General features: G+C 41.2%; 1 protein-coding gene across 2 annotated transcripts in view; it reads left to right on the top strand.

Annotated features, from left to right (window-relative positions):
• Nucleotides 1–12,193, top strand: part of dip2a (disco-interacting protein 2 homolog A) — a 427,030-nt gene that overhangs the window by 393,761 nt on the left and 21,076 nt on the right. For both annotated transcript variants that reach the window (XM_056290056.1, XM_056290055.1), the window contains exons 18-22: nucleotides 1,782–1,921; nucleotides 2,766–2,902; nucleotides 3,449–3,529; nucleotides 5,429–5,556; nucleotides 5,754–5,868. In XM_056290056.1, coding sequence (XP_056146031.1) covers nucleotides 1,782–1,921; nucleotides 2,766–2,902; nucleotides 3,449–3,529; nucleotides 5,429–5,556; nucleotides 5,754–5,868 — 601 coding nt within the window. The remainder of the gene's footprint in view (nucleotides 1–1,781; nucleotides 1,922–2,765; nucleotides 2,903–3,448; nucleotides 3,530–5,428; nucleotides 5,557–5,753; nucleotides 5,869–12,193) is intronic.

Genomic DNA, 12,193 nt, shown 5'->3' with positions numbered 1-12,193 from the left:
CATTTCTTGAATTGGTCATAATAGGGAGTGAGCAGATGGTTTCTCAACAAATACACTGTTTCTGGAGTGGTTGTAATACAGAGCGAGCAGATAGTTTCTCAACAAAAACACTGTTTCTGGAACATGACTGTGAATGTTCTCATTGTTTCTGCAGTGGTCGTAATACGGAGCGAGCAGATAGTTTCTCAACAAAAACACCGTTTCTGGAGTGGTGGTAATATGGAGTGAGCAGATAGCTTCTCAACAAAAACACCCTTTTCTGGAGTGGTGGTAATATGGAGTGAGCAGATAGTTTCTCAACAAAAACACTGTTTTTAGAGTGGTGGTAATTCAGAGCGAGCACATAGTTTCTCAACAAAAACACCATTTCTGGAGTGGTCATAATAGGGAGTGAGCAGATAGCTTCTCAACAAAAACACCGTTTCTGGAGTGGTTGTAATACAGAGCGAGCAGATGGTTTCTCAGCAAAAATACTGTTTCTGGAACATGACTGTGAATGTTCTCATTGTTTCTGGAGTGGGTCATAATAGGGAGCGAGCAGATAGTTTCTCAACAAAAACACCATTTCTGTAGTGGTCATAATAGGGAGTGAGCAGATGGTTTCTAAACAAAAACACCGTTTCTGGAGTTGTAATTCAGAGCGAGCAGATAGTTTCTCAAAACAACACTGTTTCTGCAGTGGTGGTAATTCAGAGCGAGCAGATAGTTTCTCAACAAAAACACCATTTCTGGAGTGGTGGTAATACGGAGTGAGCAGATATTTTCTCAACAAAAACACTGTTCCTGGAGTGGTGGTATTTCAGAGCTAGCAGATAGTTTCTCAACAAAAACACCATTTCTGGAGTGGTGGTAATATAGAGCGAGCAGATAATTTCTCAGCAAAAACACTGTTTCTGGAGTGGTCATAATAGGGAGTGAGCAGATAGTTTCTCAACAAAAACACTGTTTCTGGAACATGTCTGTGAATGTTCTCATTGTTTCTGGAGTGGTCGTAATACGGAGCGAGCAGCTAGTTTCTCAACAAAAACACCGTTTCTGGAGTGGTCGTAATACAGAGCGAGCAGATGGTTTCTCAACAAAAACACCATTTCTGGAGTGGTCGTAATACGGAGCGAGCAGATGGTTTCTCAGCAAAAGTAACGTTTCTGGAGTGGTGGTAATATGGAGTGAGCAGATAGTTCCTCAACAAAAACACTGTTTCTGGAGTGGTGGTAATACAGAGTGAGCAGATAGTTTCTCAACAAAAACACTATTTCTGGAGTGGTGGTAATATAGAGCGAGCAGATAGTTTCTCAACAAAATCACTGTTTCTGGAGTGGTCGTAATACAGAGCGAGCAGATAGTTTCTCAACAAAAACACAGTTTCTGGAGTGGTGGTAATATGGAGTGAGCAGATAGTTTCTCACCAAAAACACTGTTTCTGGAGTGGTCATAATAGGGAGCGAGCAGATGGTTTCTAAACAAAAACACCGTTTCTGGAGTGGTGGTAATATAGAGTGAGCAGATAGTTTCTCAACAAAAACACTGTTTCTGGAGTGGTCGTAATACAGGGCGAGCAGATAGTTTCTCAACAAAAACACTGTTTCTGGAGTGGTGGTAATACGGAGCGAGCAGATGGTTTCTCAGCAGTCGGAAGTTACAAGGCTGACAAAGCAATGTTGTGGATGTCAAAAGCAGCCATGACTATCAAATATTTTCCTACGTTTAGCCAGCTGATGAACATATATTATCAACATGATATATCATCAACATGATATAATAATTCCTCATCCCTCTCGCAGACCCCCAGAGATGGGTGTTCCCCCTCCCGGGAAGGCGGTGCTGTCTATGGGCGGTCTGAGCCACAGTGTGATCCGTGTGGACACCGAGGAGAAACTGTCTGTCCTCACTGTGCAGGATGTGGGACAGGTCATGCCTGGAGGTACGCTGTGCTGTAACTGCTCTTGTTGCTGAGGTTGGGGGAAGAAAGTACGAGACTCGGGCTAACTGCTCCACTAAGTCAGTGGTGCTGTTGGTCCTGGACGTTGCTGCTTTGTATTGGATACTAACTGTTGCTTGTGACATGCATGAGTCCAGGATTTTTCAGTTATTTCTTTTGTCCCGAGTTGTCTTCACTCTGCAGCCAGAGTATTTTGACTGTCCAGAGGTGTGTTTTTTCCCCAAATATAACTATTTGTGTGGCCAATTGTAAAAGCAGCAATACAGCAATTTGCATACACACATTGCATAACAAAACAATAAATAATATCTGTAGGGTGTCTCAGCTCAGCATTAGAGATAGGGTGAGGAGCTCGGACATCCGGAGGGAGCTCAGAGTAGAGTCGCTGCTCCTTCGCATCGAAAGGAGCCAGTTGAGGTGGTTCGGGCATCTGATTAGGATGCCTCCTGGGCGCCTTCCTTTGGAGGTTTACCAGGCATGGCCAACTGGGTGGAGACCCCGGGGTAGACCCAGAATTTGCTGGAGGGACTACATGTCCAATCTGGCCTGGGAACGCCTTGGGATCCCCCAGGAGGAGCTGGAGGGCGTTGCTGGGGAGAGGGACGTCGGGAGTGCCCTACTTAGCTTGCTGCCACCATGACCCGATCCCGGAGAAGTGGCTGATGATGAATGAACGAATGTCAGATGTTCAAAAAATGTCCATTACAAAGCCGTTCCTACAGGATTAAAATGGATCAATGAATTGAGATCTCTACTTAGGATGATAGCTAATTGTTTCTCACCCCTCCTTCTGGTGAATGATGATGTCATCATTGTGCATCCTCAGCCCTGGTTTGTGTGGTGCGAGTGGAGGGGACTCCCTATCTCTGTCAGACAGATGAGGTGGGTGAGATCTGCGTGAGCTCAGGTAGCACGGGCGTTGCCTACTACGGCCTGCCTGGCATGACCAAGAACATCTTTGAGGTCAGTGATCCTTTCCTTGAAGACTGGTTGTGTGACAGTTTGTTGTTTATTCGTCTAATCTGACATTGTATGAAAAGTGCATTTTTTGGGGGGACTTCCATAGCCCAGTAAATGAAAGATAAGTGTACCGTCTGGAGTATGTACCCTCTGGAGTATGTAGTGTTCACAACATATTGCATGTTTGTTTATGTGTGAATTTGCTTGTTTGTATTGGTATTTGTGCATTTTTTCCCTCCCAATATGACATATTCACCCTTTAATAAGCGTTGCCCCTGCTTTTTCAAAATGATTATTTTGGACCATATTTAAACAAATGTTGGTCCTTTTTGCAGAAAATATACTCAGTTCTCAGGTGTTGAAATAATGTTTCCAGATTGGCTGCTCCAGATCTTTGAAATATTGATGATAATCTTCACCTCACAAAAAACTTCAAAATCAGAAGTATAAAATCTTAGAAAGTGCTTTTATAGCATGTGCTGGCATGCACACATGGGCCACATTTGAGCCCTCACTTACCTGTGTCTTCTGTAATGTGTGTTGTTGCAGGCTATCCCAGTAACATTGTCTGGAGCCCCAATCAGCGACAGACCCTTCACCAGGACGTCTTTACTGGGATTTGTGGGACCGGTCAGTTTTCTTCCTGATCCTAAACTCCCTTATTTTTCTGCTTTGACCTTGACTTGTTTGCCAAGTGCTGGATGTCTCGGTGGCTCAGCACCAGAAAAAACACTGAGGACAGTAGTTTCCCTTAGGAACGGTCTTAAAAAAGAAAGGAGTTAAGCACAGATGTTTTAGTAAGGGCTGACCTTTCTCATTTCAGCTCGAGGTCAGACGAGACTTTAATGTCCGGCTGGCATTACTCAACTGTACAGAAGAACCGGTCCAGGTTATGTCCACTGTTACAGTGGACGAATGACTGGCTGACTGATTTCTGTTACAGTGGATGAATGACTGGCTGACTGATTTCTGTTACAGTGGATGAATGACTGGCTGACTGAATTCTGTTACGGTGGGTTAACGACTGGCTGACTGATTTCTGTTACAGTGGGTGAATGACTGGCTGACTGATTTCTGTTACAGTGGGTGAATGACTGGCTGACTGATTTCTGTTACAGTGGACGAATGACTGGCTGACTGATTTCTGTTACAGTGGGTGTATGACTGGCTGACTGATTTCTGTTACAGTGGATGAATGACTGGCTGACTGATTTCTGTTACAGTGGGTGAATGACTGGCTGACTGATTTCTGTTACAGTGGGTGAATGGCTGGCTGACTGATTTCTGTTACAGTGGACGATTGACTGGCTGACTGATTTCTGTTACAGTGGATGAATGGCTGGCTGACTGATTTCTGTTACAGTGGACGAATGACTGGCTGACTGATTTCTGTTACAGTGGGTGTATGACTGGCTGACTGATTTCTGTTACAGTGGATGAATGACTGGCTGACTGATTTCTGTTACCATGGGTGAATGACTGGCTGACTGATTTCTGTTACAGTGGGTGAATGGCTGGCTGACTGATTTCTGTTACAGTGGACGATTGACTGGCTGACTGATTTCTGTTACAGTGGATGAATGGCTGGCTGACTGATTTCTGTTACAGTGGGTGAATGGCTGGCTGACTGATTTCTGTTACAGTGGGTGAATGGCTGGCTGACTGATTTCTGTCACAGTGGACGAATGACTGGCTGACTGATTTCTGTTCTTATTTCAGTTCACCCAGTTTGCTCAGTAGTGGTCTGGATTTTACCTCGCCGCTGTGTTATTCATGTCCTCTCAAGCACTTTACTGGACTCAAGTGGTTTCACTGATGTCAGTCTTGGCACCAACAGCAGTAAAGCTTCTGGGGGTTTGGAAAAGAGTTAACTAAACACCTGCTTTGTTGTGTACTGCTGTGTGTTTCACAAAAGAGTGTGTGCAATATACTTATTCTTTCACAGCTTACAACCGCCCGTTCTGTTGACATGTCCTTAAGCGAGACACTGATCCCTCCAGGTGCTAACACCAGTTTAGTTCCTAAAAATGTAAATGTGTGGGGGCATCCGGGTAGCGTAGCAGTCTAAACCGTTGCCTACCAACACAGGGATCGCCAGTTCGAATCCCCGCGTTACCTCCGACTTGGTCAGGCGTCCCTACAGACACAATTGGCCGTGTCTGTGGGCTGGGAAGCCGGATGTGGGTATGTGTCCTGGTCGCTGCACTGGCACCTCCTCTGGTCAATCAGTGCGCTTGTTTGAGGGGGGAGGGGATACTGGGGGGAATAGCGTGCTCTTCCCATGCACTACTTCCCCCTGGTGAGACTCCTCACTGTCAGGTGAAAAGAAGCGGCTGGTGACCCCACATGTATGGGAGGAGGCATGTGGTAGTCTGCAGCCCTTCCCGGATCAGCAGAGGGGCTGGAGCAGAGACCGGGTTGGCTTGGAAGAGTGGGGTAATTGGCCAAGTACAATTGGGGAGAAAAGGGAGGGGTTAAAAAATAAATGAATAAAAATGTAGCTGTGTCTTCATTGTGTCACCCCACCAGGACCATCTGGTGTTTGTTGTGGGGAAGATGGATGGGCTGATGGTGGTGAGTGGGCGGAGACACAACGCTGATGACGTGGTCGCCACCGCACTGGCAGTGGAGCCCATGAAGTTTGTTTACAGGGGAAGGTAAAGGAGGGGAAGTTTAAAAACTCCTTTTTTTTCCAAAACCTACAGTTGGTTGTAGCTACAGCTGAAAACTGTCTACATGAGAGTTGGTCGGCTGCTGACATGGAAGCCCCAGATGCATTGTGTGTTTGTTGTTCAGTGCAGTGTTGTACACAGTGCTGCCATTGTAACACGGGGGTTTTATTTGTGTGTTCCAGGATAGCGGTGTTTTCTGTGTCAGTGCTACATGATGAAAGAATCGTTGTTGTGGCAGAACAAAGACCAGATGCCTCCGAGGAGGACAGCTTTCAGTGGATGAGCCGTGTTCTTCAGGTGCTACATGATCTTCTGCTAATCTTCTGCCTTGTTCGCACACAACCTGACTTTCAACGCCTTCGCAAACCACCTGCAATGTTTTTTTCCCAAGAGGACAAAATAAAAGTTTTGGGTTCTGAATTTAAAAAACATTTTACACAATTTTGGGGGGGGAGGTGGTCCTAAAAAAGTGTATTGTATGATCTGCAGACCCAGTTGGAAAAACCCGAATGGTGCTCCATCAGTACAAAACAGCATTATGCTGGGTTATTAAAACAGCAAAGCTGAGCAACGCTAACCCGGGACATTATATACCAGCTTATATTACAGTGTAGGCGTAAAGATTAAAAAGAACTGCCATGGGTGTCCAGGTAGCATGGCGGGCTGTTCCGTTGCCTATCAACACGGGGATCACTGGTTCAAATCCCTGTGTTACCCCTGGCTTAGTGTCTCTACAGACACAGTTAGCCATGTCTGTGGGTGGGAAGCTGGATGTGAGTATGTGTCCTGGTCACTGCACTCACGCCTCCTCTGGTCGGTCGGGGCGTCTGTTCAGGGGGGAGGGGGAACTGGGGGGAATAGCGTGCTCCTCCCACGTGCTACGTCCCCCCGGTGAAACTCCTCACTGTCAGGTGAAAAGAAGCGGCTGGTGACTCCACATGTATGGGAGGGGGTATGTGGTAGTCTGCAGCCCTCCCTGGATCAGCAGAGGGGGTGGAGCAGCGACCGGGACGGCTCAGAAGAGTGGGGTAATTGGCCGGATACAACTGGGGAAAAAAGGGTGAGAAAATCCACAAAAACAAAACATGTGTCATGTTTAAAACCTATGCCTTCAGCAGTTCCTTGCTATATTTTCTTTTAGTTATTTGTTTATTTTTTGCGCTGTTTGTTTCCCTTGTCAAATAGTTATAGATATTGGGGTTCAAACCTGTCAGCTGACAACAGTTGCTTTGTCTTCATTGCAGCTTTGATGACAGGCAATATGCAAAATCCTGCAGAACAACAGAGGATTTTGAAACTGATGGAATAGAGCGGTGTGGCAGATTTGCAGCTGGTCTGCAAGCACTCACTGATATACAGTACCGGTGTTGCATGTATTACCTTCACCTGCGGAAGCATCGCCGGAAAGAAAGGGGTTGACGTGCAAGGACTTTTATGCATCGCTAAGTTACACTTCTGATGAACACTTCTTCAAAACTGAAGCAATTCTGTAGAACGTGTTTTTTTACTTGGTTTACTTTACTGACAAATACAGATGCCAATATGATGACTATTACTTTACTGACAAATACAGATGCTAATGCAATGACTTTTACTTTACTGACAGGTACAGATGCTAATATGATGACTTTTAATTTACTGACAAATTCAGATGCTAATATGACTTTTACTTTACTGACAAATACAGATGCTAATATAAAGGCGTTTACTTAGTTTAGTTTATTGTTTTTTTGACAGGGACAACGCACAATTTTACAATTGCACCAGAGTTAGTTGGCAGCTAATTTGCATCTGCAGTCCCTGGGCAGGCAAACAAACAACAATTAATACAGAAGTAAAAACATAACAATACATAAGAAAACTATTGGACAGGCAGACAAACAACAATTAATACAGAAGTAAAAACATAACAATACATAAGAAAACTATTGGACAGGCAGACAAACAACAATTAATACAGAAGTAAAAACATGACAATACATCAGAAAACCAATCTCAAAAGTTATAAATACAATCTGATCTATTTAAAACAGGGGATATAACTAGCAATCTGGCCTATATGACAACAACATAATGAATATGGATTTCATCTATTCAGCAACAATAAATATAAATAGTAAACTGACCTGAAACATCAATAAATAACAATCTGTCCTAAACTATGACAACAGCTCTAAAAACCAGTCTGGCCTGTTCAATGGCCGGGACTATAAATTACACACAAGTCTACGGTCAGTTGCACCTGGGCTGGTTCCAGCCAGAACCCAAGGCTGGTTCAGGCAGAACCCTAGGTTGGTTCAGGCCAGAACCCTAGGTTGGTTCAGGCCAGAACCCTAGGCTGGTTCAGGCCAGAACCCTGGGCTGCTCCGGACTAAGAAAAATATAGTAACTACTCTGAATAAAAAGCACAACAAAAACCCCGAGTGAAATCTAAAGTATGTACAAAATGTTAAAGCAAGGACATTTATTTGTGATTACACGTTTGTGCTGATTTTAACCAAAGTTTACGACGCTTTTTAAACACCGCAAAGCTGGCTGACTCTCTGACATTGGGGGAAGGGAATTCCACTTTCCCACCACTTTTACTGAAAAGGCTAATTGATCAAAAGTAGTCTTCCTAAACTGTGGTACCCAATCTCCCCTTGAAGATGCTCTGGTTCTGACCCTTACAGTTCTGTCATTGTCGGGAGAGGCCAGGCATGCTCTCAGGGGGGTGAGTCCATGAATAATCTTGAACATCAGGCATACATCTGAATAAAACAAAAAATTATCAAAATTAGGACAGTTATATTTTTTCAGGATATGGCAGTGGTGAAATTCCCTTGGTTTTTTTATCCAATATTTTAAAAAATCTGTTTATATAGAGAATATACTGGCTTGAGGGTGGTCACACCTGCTTGGGACCAAGTGGTTATACAGTACGACAAATGAGGGAAAATCATGGCATGTAGAAAAAGATTTGCGGCAGATGAAGACATTTGATGCCTGATGCTCTTAAAATTATTCAAATTGAACTTAATGTTCTTGGTTACCTTACTGACATGTTTTTTAAAAGGCAAGTGCTTGTCCATTATGATGCCTGAATATTTTACATGTGTCACCGTATTAATAACTTCACCATTTAATAAAATGTCTGGATCAACTGAATTGTTGGTCCTTGATGTAAAGTACATGCAGACTGTTTTGCTTACATTGGGAGTTAAGCATGAGTTTGTAAGCCAATCCGATACCTTGCACATGGCAGCTGTTAATTTAGCTGCACCTTGCTCTTTTGATCTTGTATGAGTTAAGATGACCGTATCGTCGGCATACATTTGAACGTTTACATCTGGACAGGCTTGTGGAAGGTCGTTTATGTATATACTAAATAAAATGGGTCCTAGTATAGACCCTTGAGGGACCCCTGCTGTACAATATGTGTTTGCTGAACATTTGTCACCAATTTTAGTACACTGTTTTCTCTTATTTAAATAGGACTCCATCCAGTCTAATGCATCAACGGAAAAGTTAAATCTTGAACTCTTTGAGAGTAGGACGTCATGATTAAAGGTGTCAAAGGCCTTTGTAAAATCCAAAAACACGGCTCCAACCACACCACCATTGTCAAGATAACTTTTAACCTGCTCCACAAAATAACAGATCACAGTTTCTGTAGCATGATGCTTACTGAAACCAAATTGCATTGGGTGTAAATTATATGCACCTTCATTTAAGTGGGTGACTAGCTGGTCACACACAATCTTTTCAGCAATTTTAGAGACTATTGGGAGAATACTGATGGGTCTGTAATTTCATGGCGCAGTACTGTCCCCTGACTTAAAGACAGATGTCACCACTGCAGCCTTGCAGGAAGATGGAAAACATGATTTTTTTATTGATAAATTTATCAGATGAGTTAAAGGTTTACAAATAATCGATCTATAATTCTTAAAGAAATGAGAGTTAAGGTCGAAGACATCCTTGGACTTGGACCGTTTTAAGCTGTCAAGCGCTTTCATAACAGCAGCTTCAGAGACACATTCAATTGTGAATACTGGGAGTTCCTAATTTACTGATTGAAGAAGTCTGGGTCTTTCTCCAAAATTCTCAGCTAGACATTGTACAGAGTACACAAAGAATGTATTAAAGATTGTTGCTATTTGTTCATTGTCCTCAATCACTTCTGATTTGTCCTTTAATGTCCAATTTCTACTGACAAATACAGATGCTAATATAACTTTACTGACAAATACAGATGCTAATATGATGACTTTTACTTTACTGACAAATACAGATGCTTTTACTGACAAATACAGATGCTAATATGATGAGTTTTACTTTACTTACAAATACAGATGCTTTTACTGACAAATACAGATGCTAATATGGTGACTTTTACTTACTGACAAATACAGATGCTAATATAGTGACTTTTACTTTACTGACAAATACAGATGCTAATATGATGACTTTTACTTTACTGACAAATACAGATGCTTTTACCGACAAATACAGATGCTAATATGATGACTTTTACTTACTGACAAATACAAATGCTAATATGATGACTTTTACTTTACTGACAAATACAGATGCTTTTACTGACAAATACAGATGCTAATATGGTGACTTTTACTTACTGACAAATACAGATGCTAATATAATGACTTTTACTTTACTGACAAATACAGATGCTTTTACTGACAAATACAGATGCTAATATGATGACTTTTACTTACTGACAAATACAGATGCTAATATAATGACATTTACTTTACTGACAAATACAGATGCTAATATGATGACTATTACTTACTGACAAGTACAGATGCTAATATAATGACGTTTACTTTACTGACAAATACAGATGCTAATATGATGACTTTTACTTACTGACAAATACAGATGCTAATATAATGACTATTACTTACTGACAAATACAGATGCTAATATAATGACTTTTACTTTAATGACAAGTACAGATGCTAATATAATGACTTTTACTTTACTGACAAGTACAGATGCTAATATAATGACGTTTACTTTACTGACAAATACAGATGCTAATATGATGACTATTACTTTACTGACAAGTACAGATGCTAATATAATGACTTTTACTTTACTGACAAGTACAGATGCTAATATAATGACGTTTACTTTACTGACAAATAAAGATGCTAATATGATGACTTTTACTTACTGACAAATACAGATGCTAATATAATGACTTTTACTTTACTGACAAATACAGATGCTAATATGATGACTATTACTTACTGACAAATACAGATGCTAATATGATGACTTTTACTTACTGACAAATACAGATACTAATATAATGACTTTTACTTACTGACAAGTACAGATGCTAATATAATGACGTTTACTTTACTGACAAATACAGATGCTAATATGATGACTTTTACTTACTGACAAATACAGATGCTAATATAATGACTATTACTTACTGACAAATACAGATGCTAATATAATGACTTTTACTTTAATGACAAGTACAGATGCTAATATAATGACTATTACTTTACTGACAAGTACAGATGCTAATATAATGACGTTTACTTTACTGACAAATACAGATGCTAATATGATGACTATTACTTTACTGACAAGTACAGATGCTAATATAATGACTTTTACTTTACTGACAAGTACAGATGCTAATATAATGACGTTTACTTTACTGACAAATAAAGATGCTAATATGATGACTTTTACTTACTGACAAATACAGATGCTAATATAATGACTTTTACTTTACTGACAAATACAGATGCTAATATGATGACTATTACTTACTGACAAATACAGATGCTAATATGATGACTTTTACTTACTGACAAATACAGATACTAATATAATGACTTTTACTTTACTGACAAATACAGATGCTAATATGATGACTATTACTTACTGACAAATACAGATGCTAATATAATGACTTTTACTTTACTGACAAGTACAGATGCTAATATGATGACTATTACTTACTGACAAATACAGATGCTAATATGATGACTTTTACTTACTGACAAATACAGATACTAATATAATGACTTTTACTTTACTGACAAATACAGATGCTAATATGATGACTTTTTTTACTTTACTGACAAATACAGATGCTAATATGATGACTTTTACTTTACTGACAAATACAGATGCTAATATGATGACTTTTACTTTACTGACAAATACAGATGCTAATATAATGACTATTACTTACTGACAAGTACAGATGCTAATATGATGACTATTACTTACTGACAAATACAGATGCTAATATGATGACTTTTACTTGAAATATTTATCAGCGGGTGACACGGTGGCGCAGTAGTTAGCGTGGTCGCCTCACAGCAAGAAGGTCCTGGGTTTGAGCCCCGGGGTAGTCCAACCTTGGGGGCCGTCCTGGGTCTTCCTCTGGGTGGAGTTTGCATGTTCTCCCCGTGTCTGCATGGGTTTCTTCTGGGGGCTCTGGTTTCCTCCCACAGTCCAAAGACATGTAGGTCAGGTGACTTACCGTACTAAATTGTCCCTAAGTGTGAACGTGTGTGTGTGTGTGTGTGTGTGTGTGTGTGTGTGCGCCCTGTGATGGCCTGGCGGTCTGTCCAGGGTGTCTCCC

Source organism: Lampris incognitus, chromosome 11 (genome assembly GCF_029633865.1).
Source record: "Lampris incognitus isolate fLamInc1 chromosome 11, fLamInc1.hap2, whole genome shotgun sequence".
In the NCBI taxonomy this organism is placed as follows: Eukaryota; Metazoa; Chordata; class Actinopteri; order Lampriformes; family Lampridae; genus Lampris; species Lampris incognitus.
This window is presented reverse-complemented; position numbering and strand designations above follow the sequence as displayed.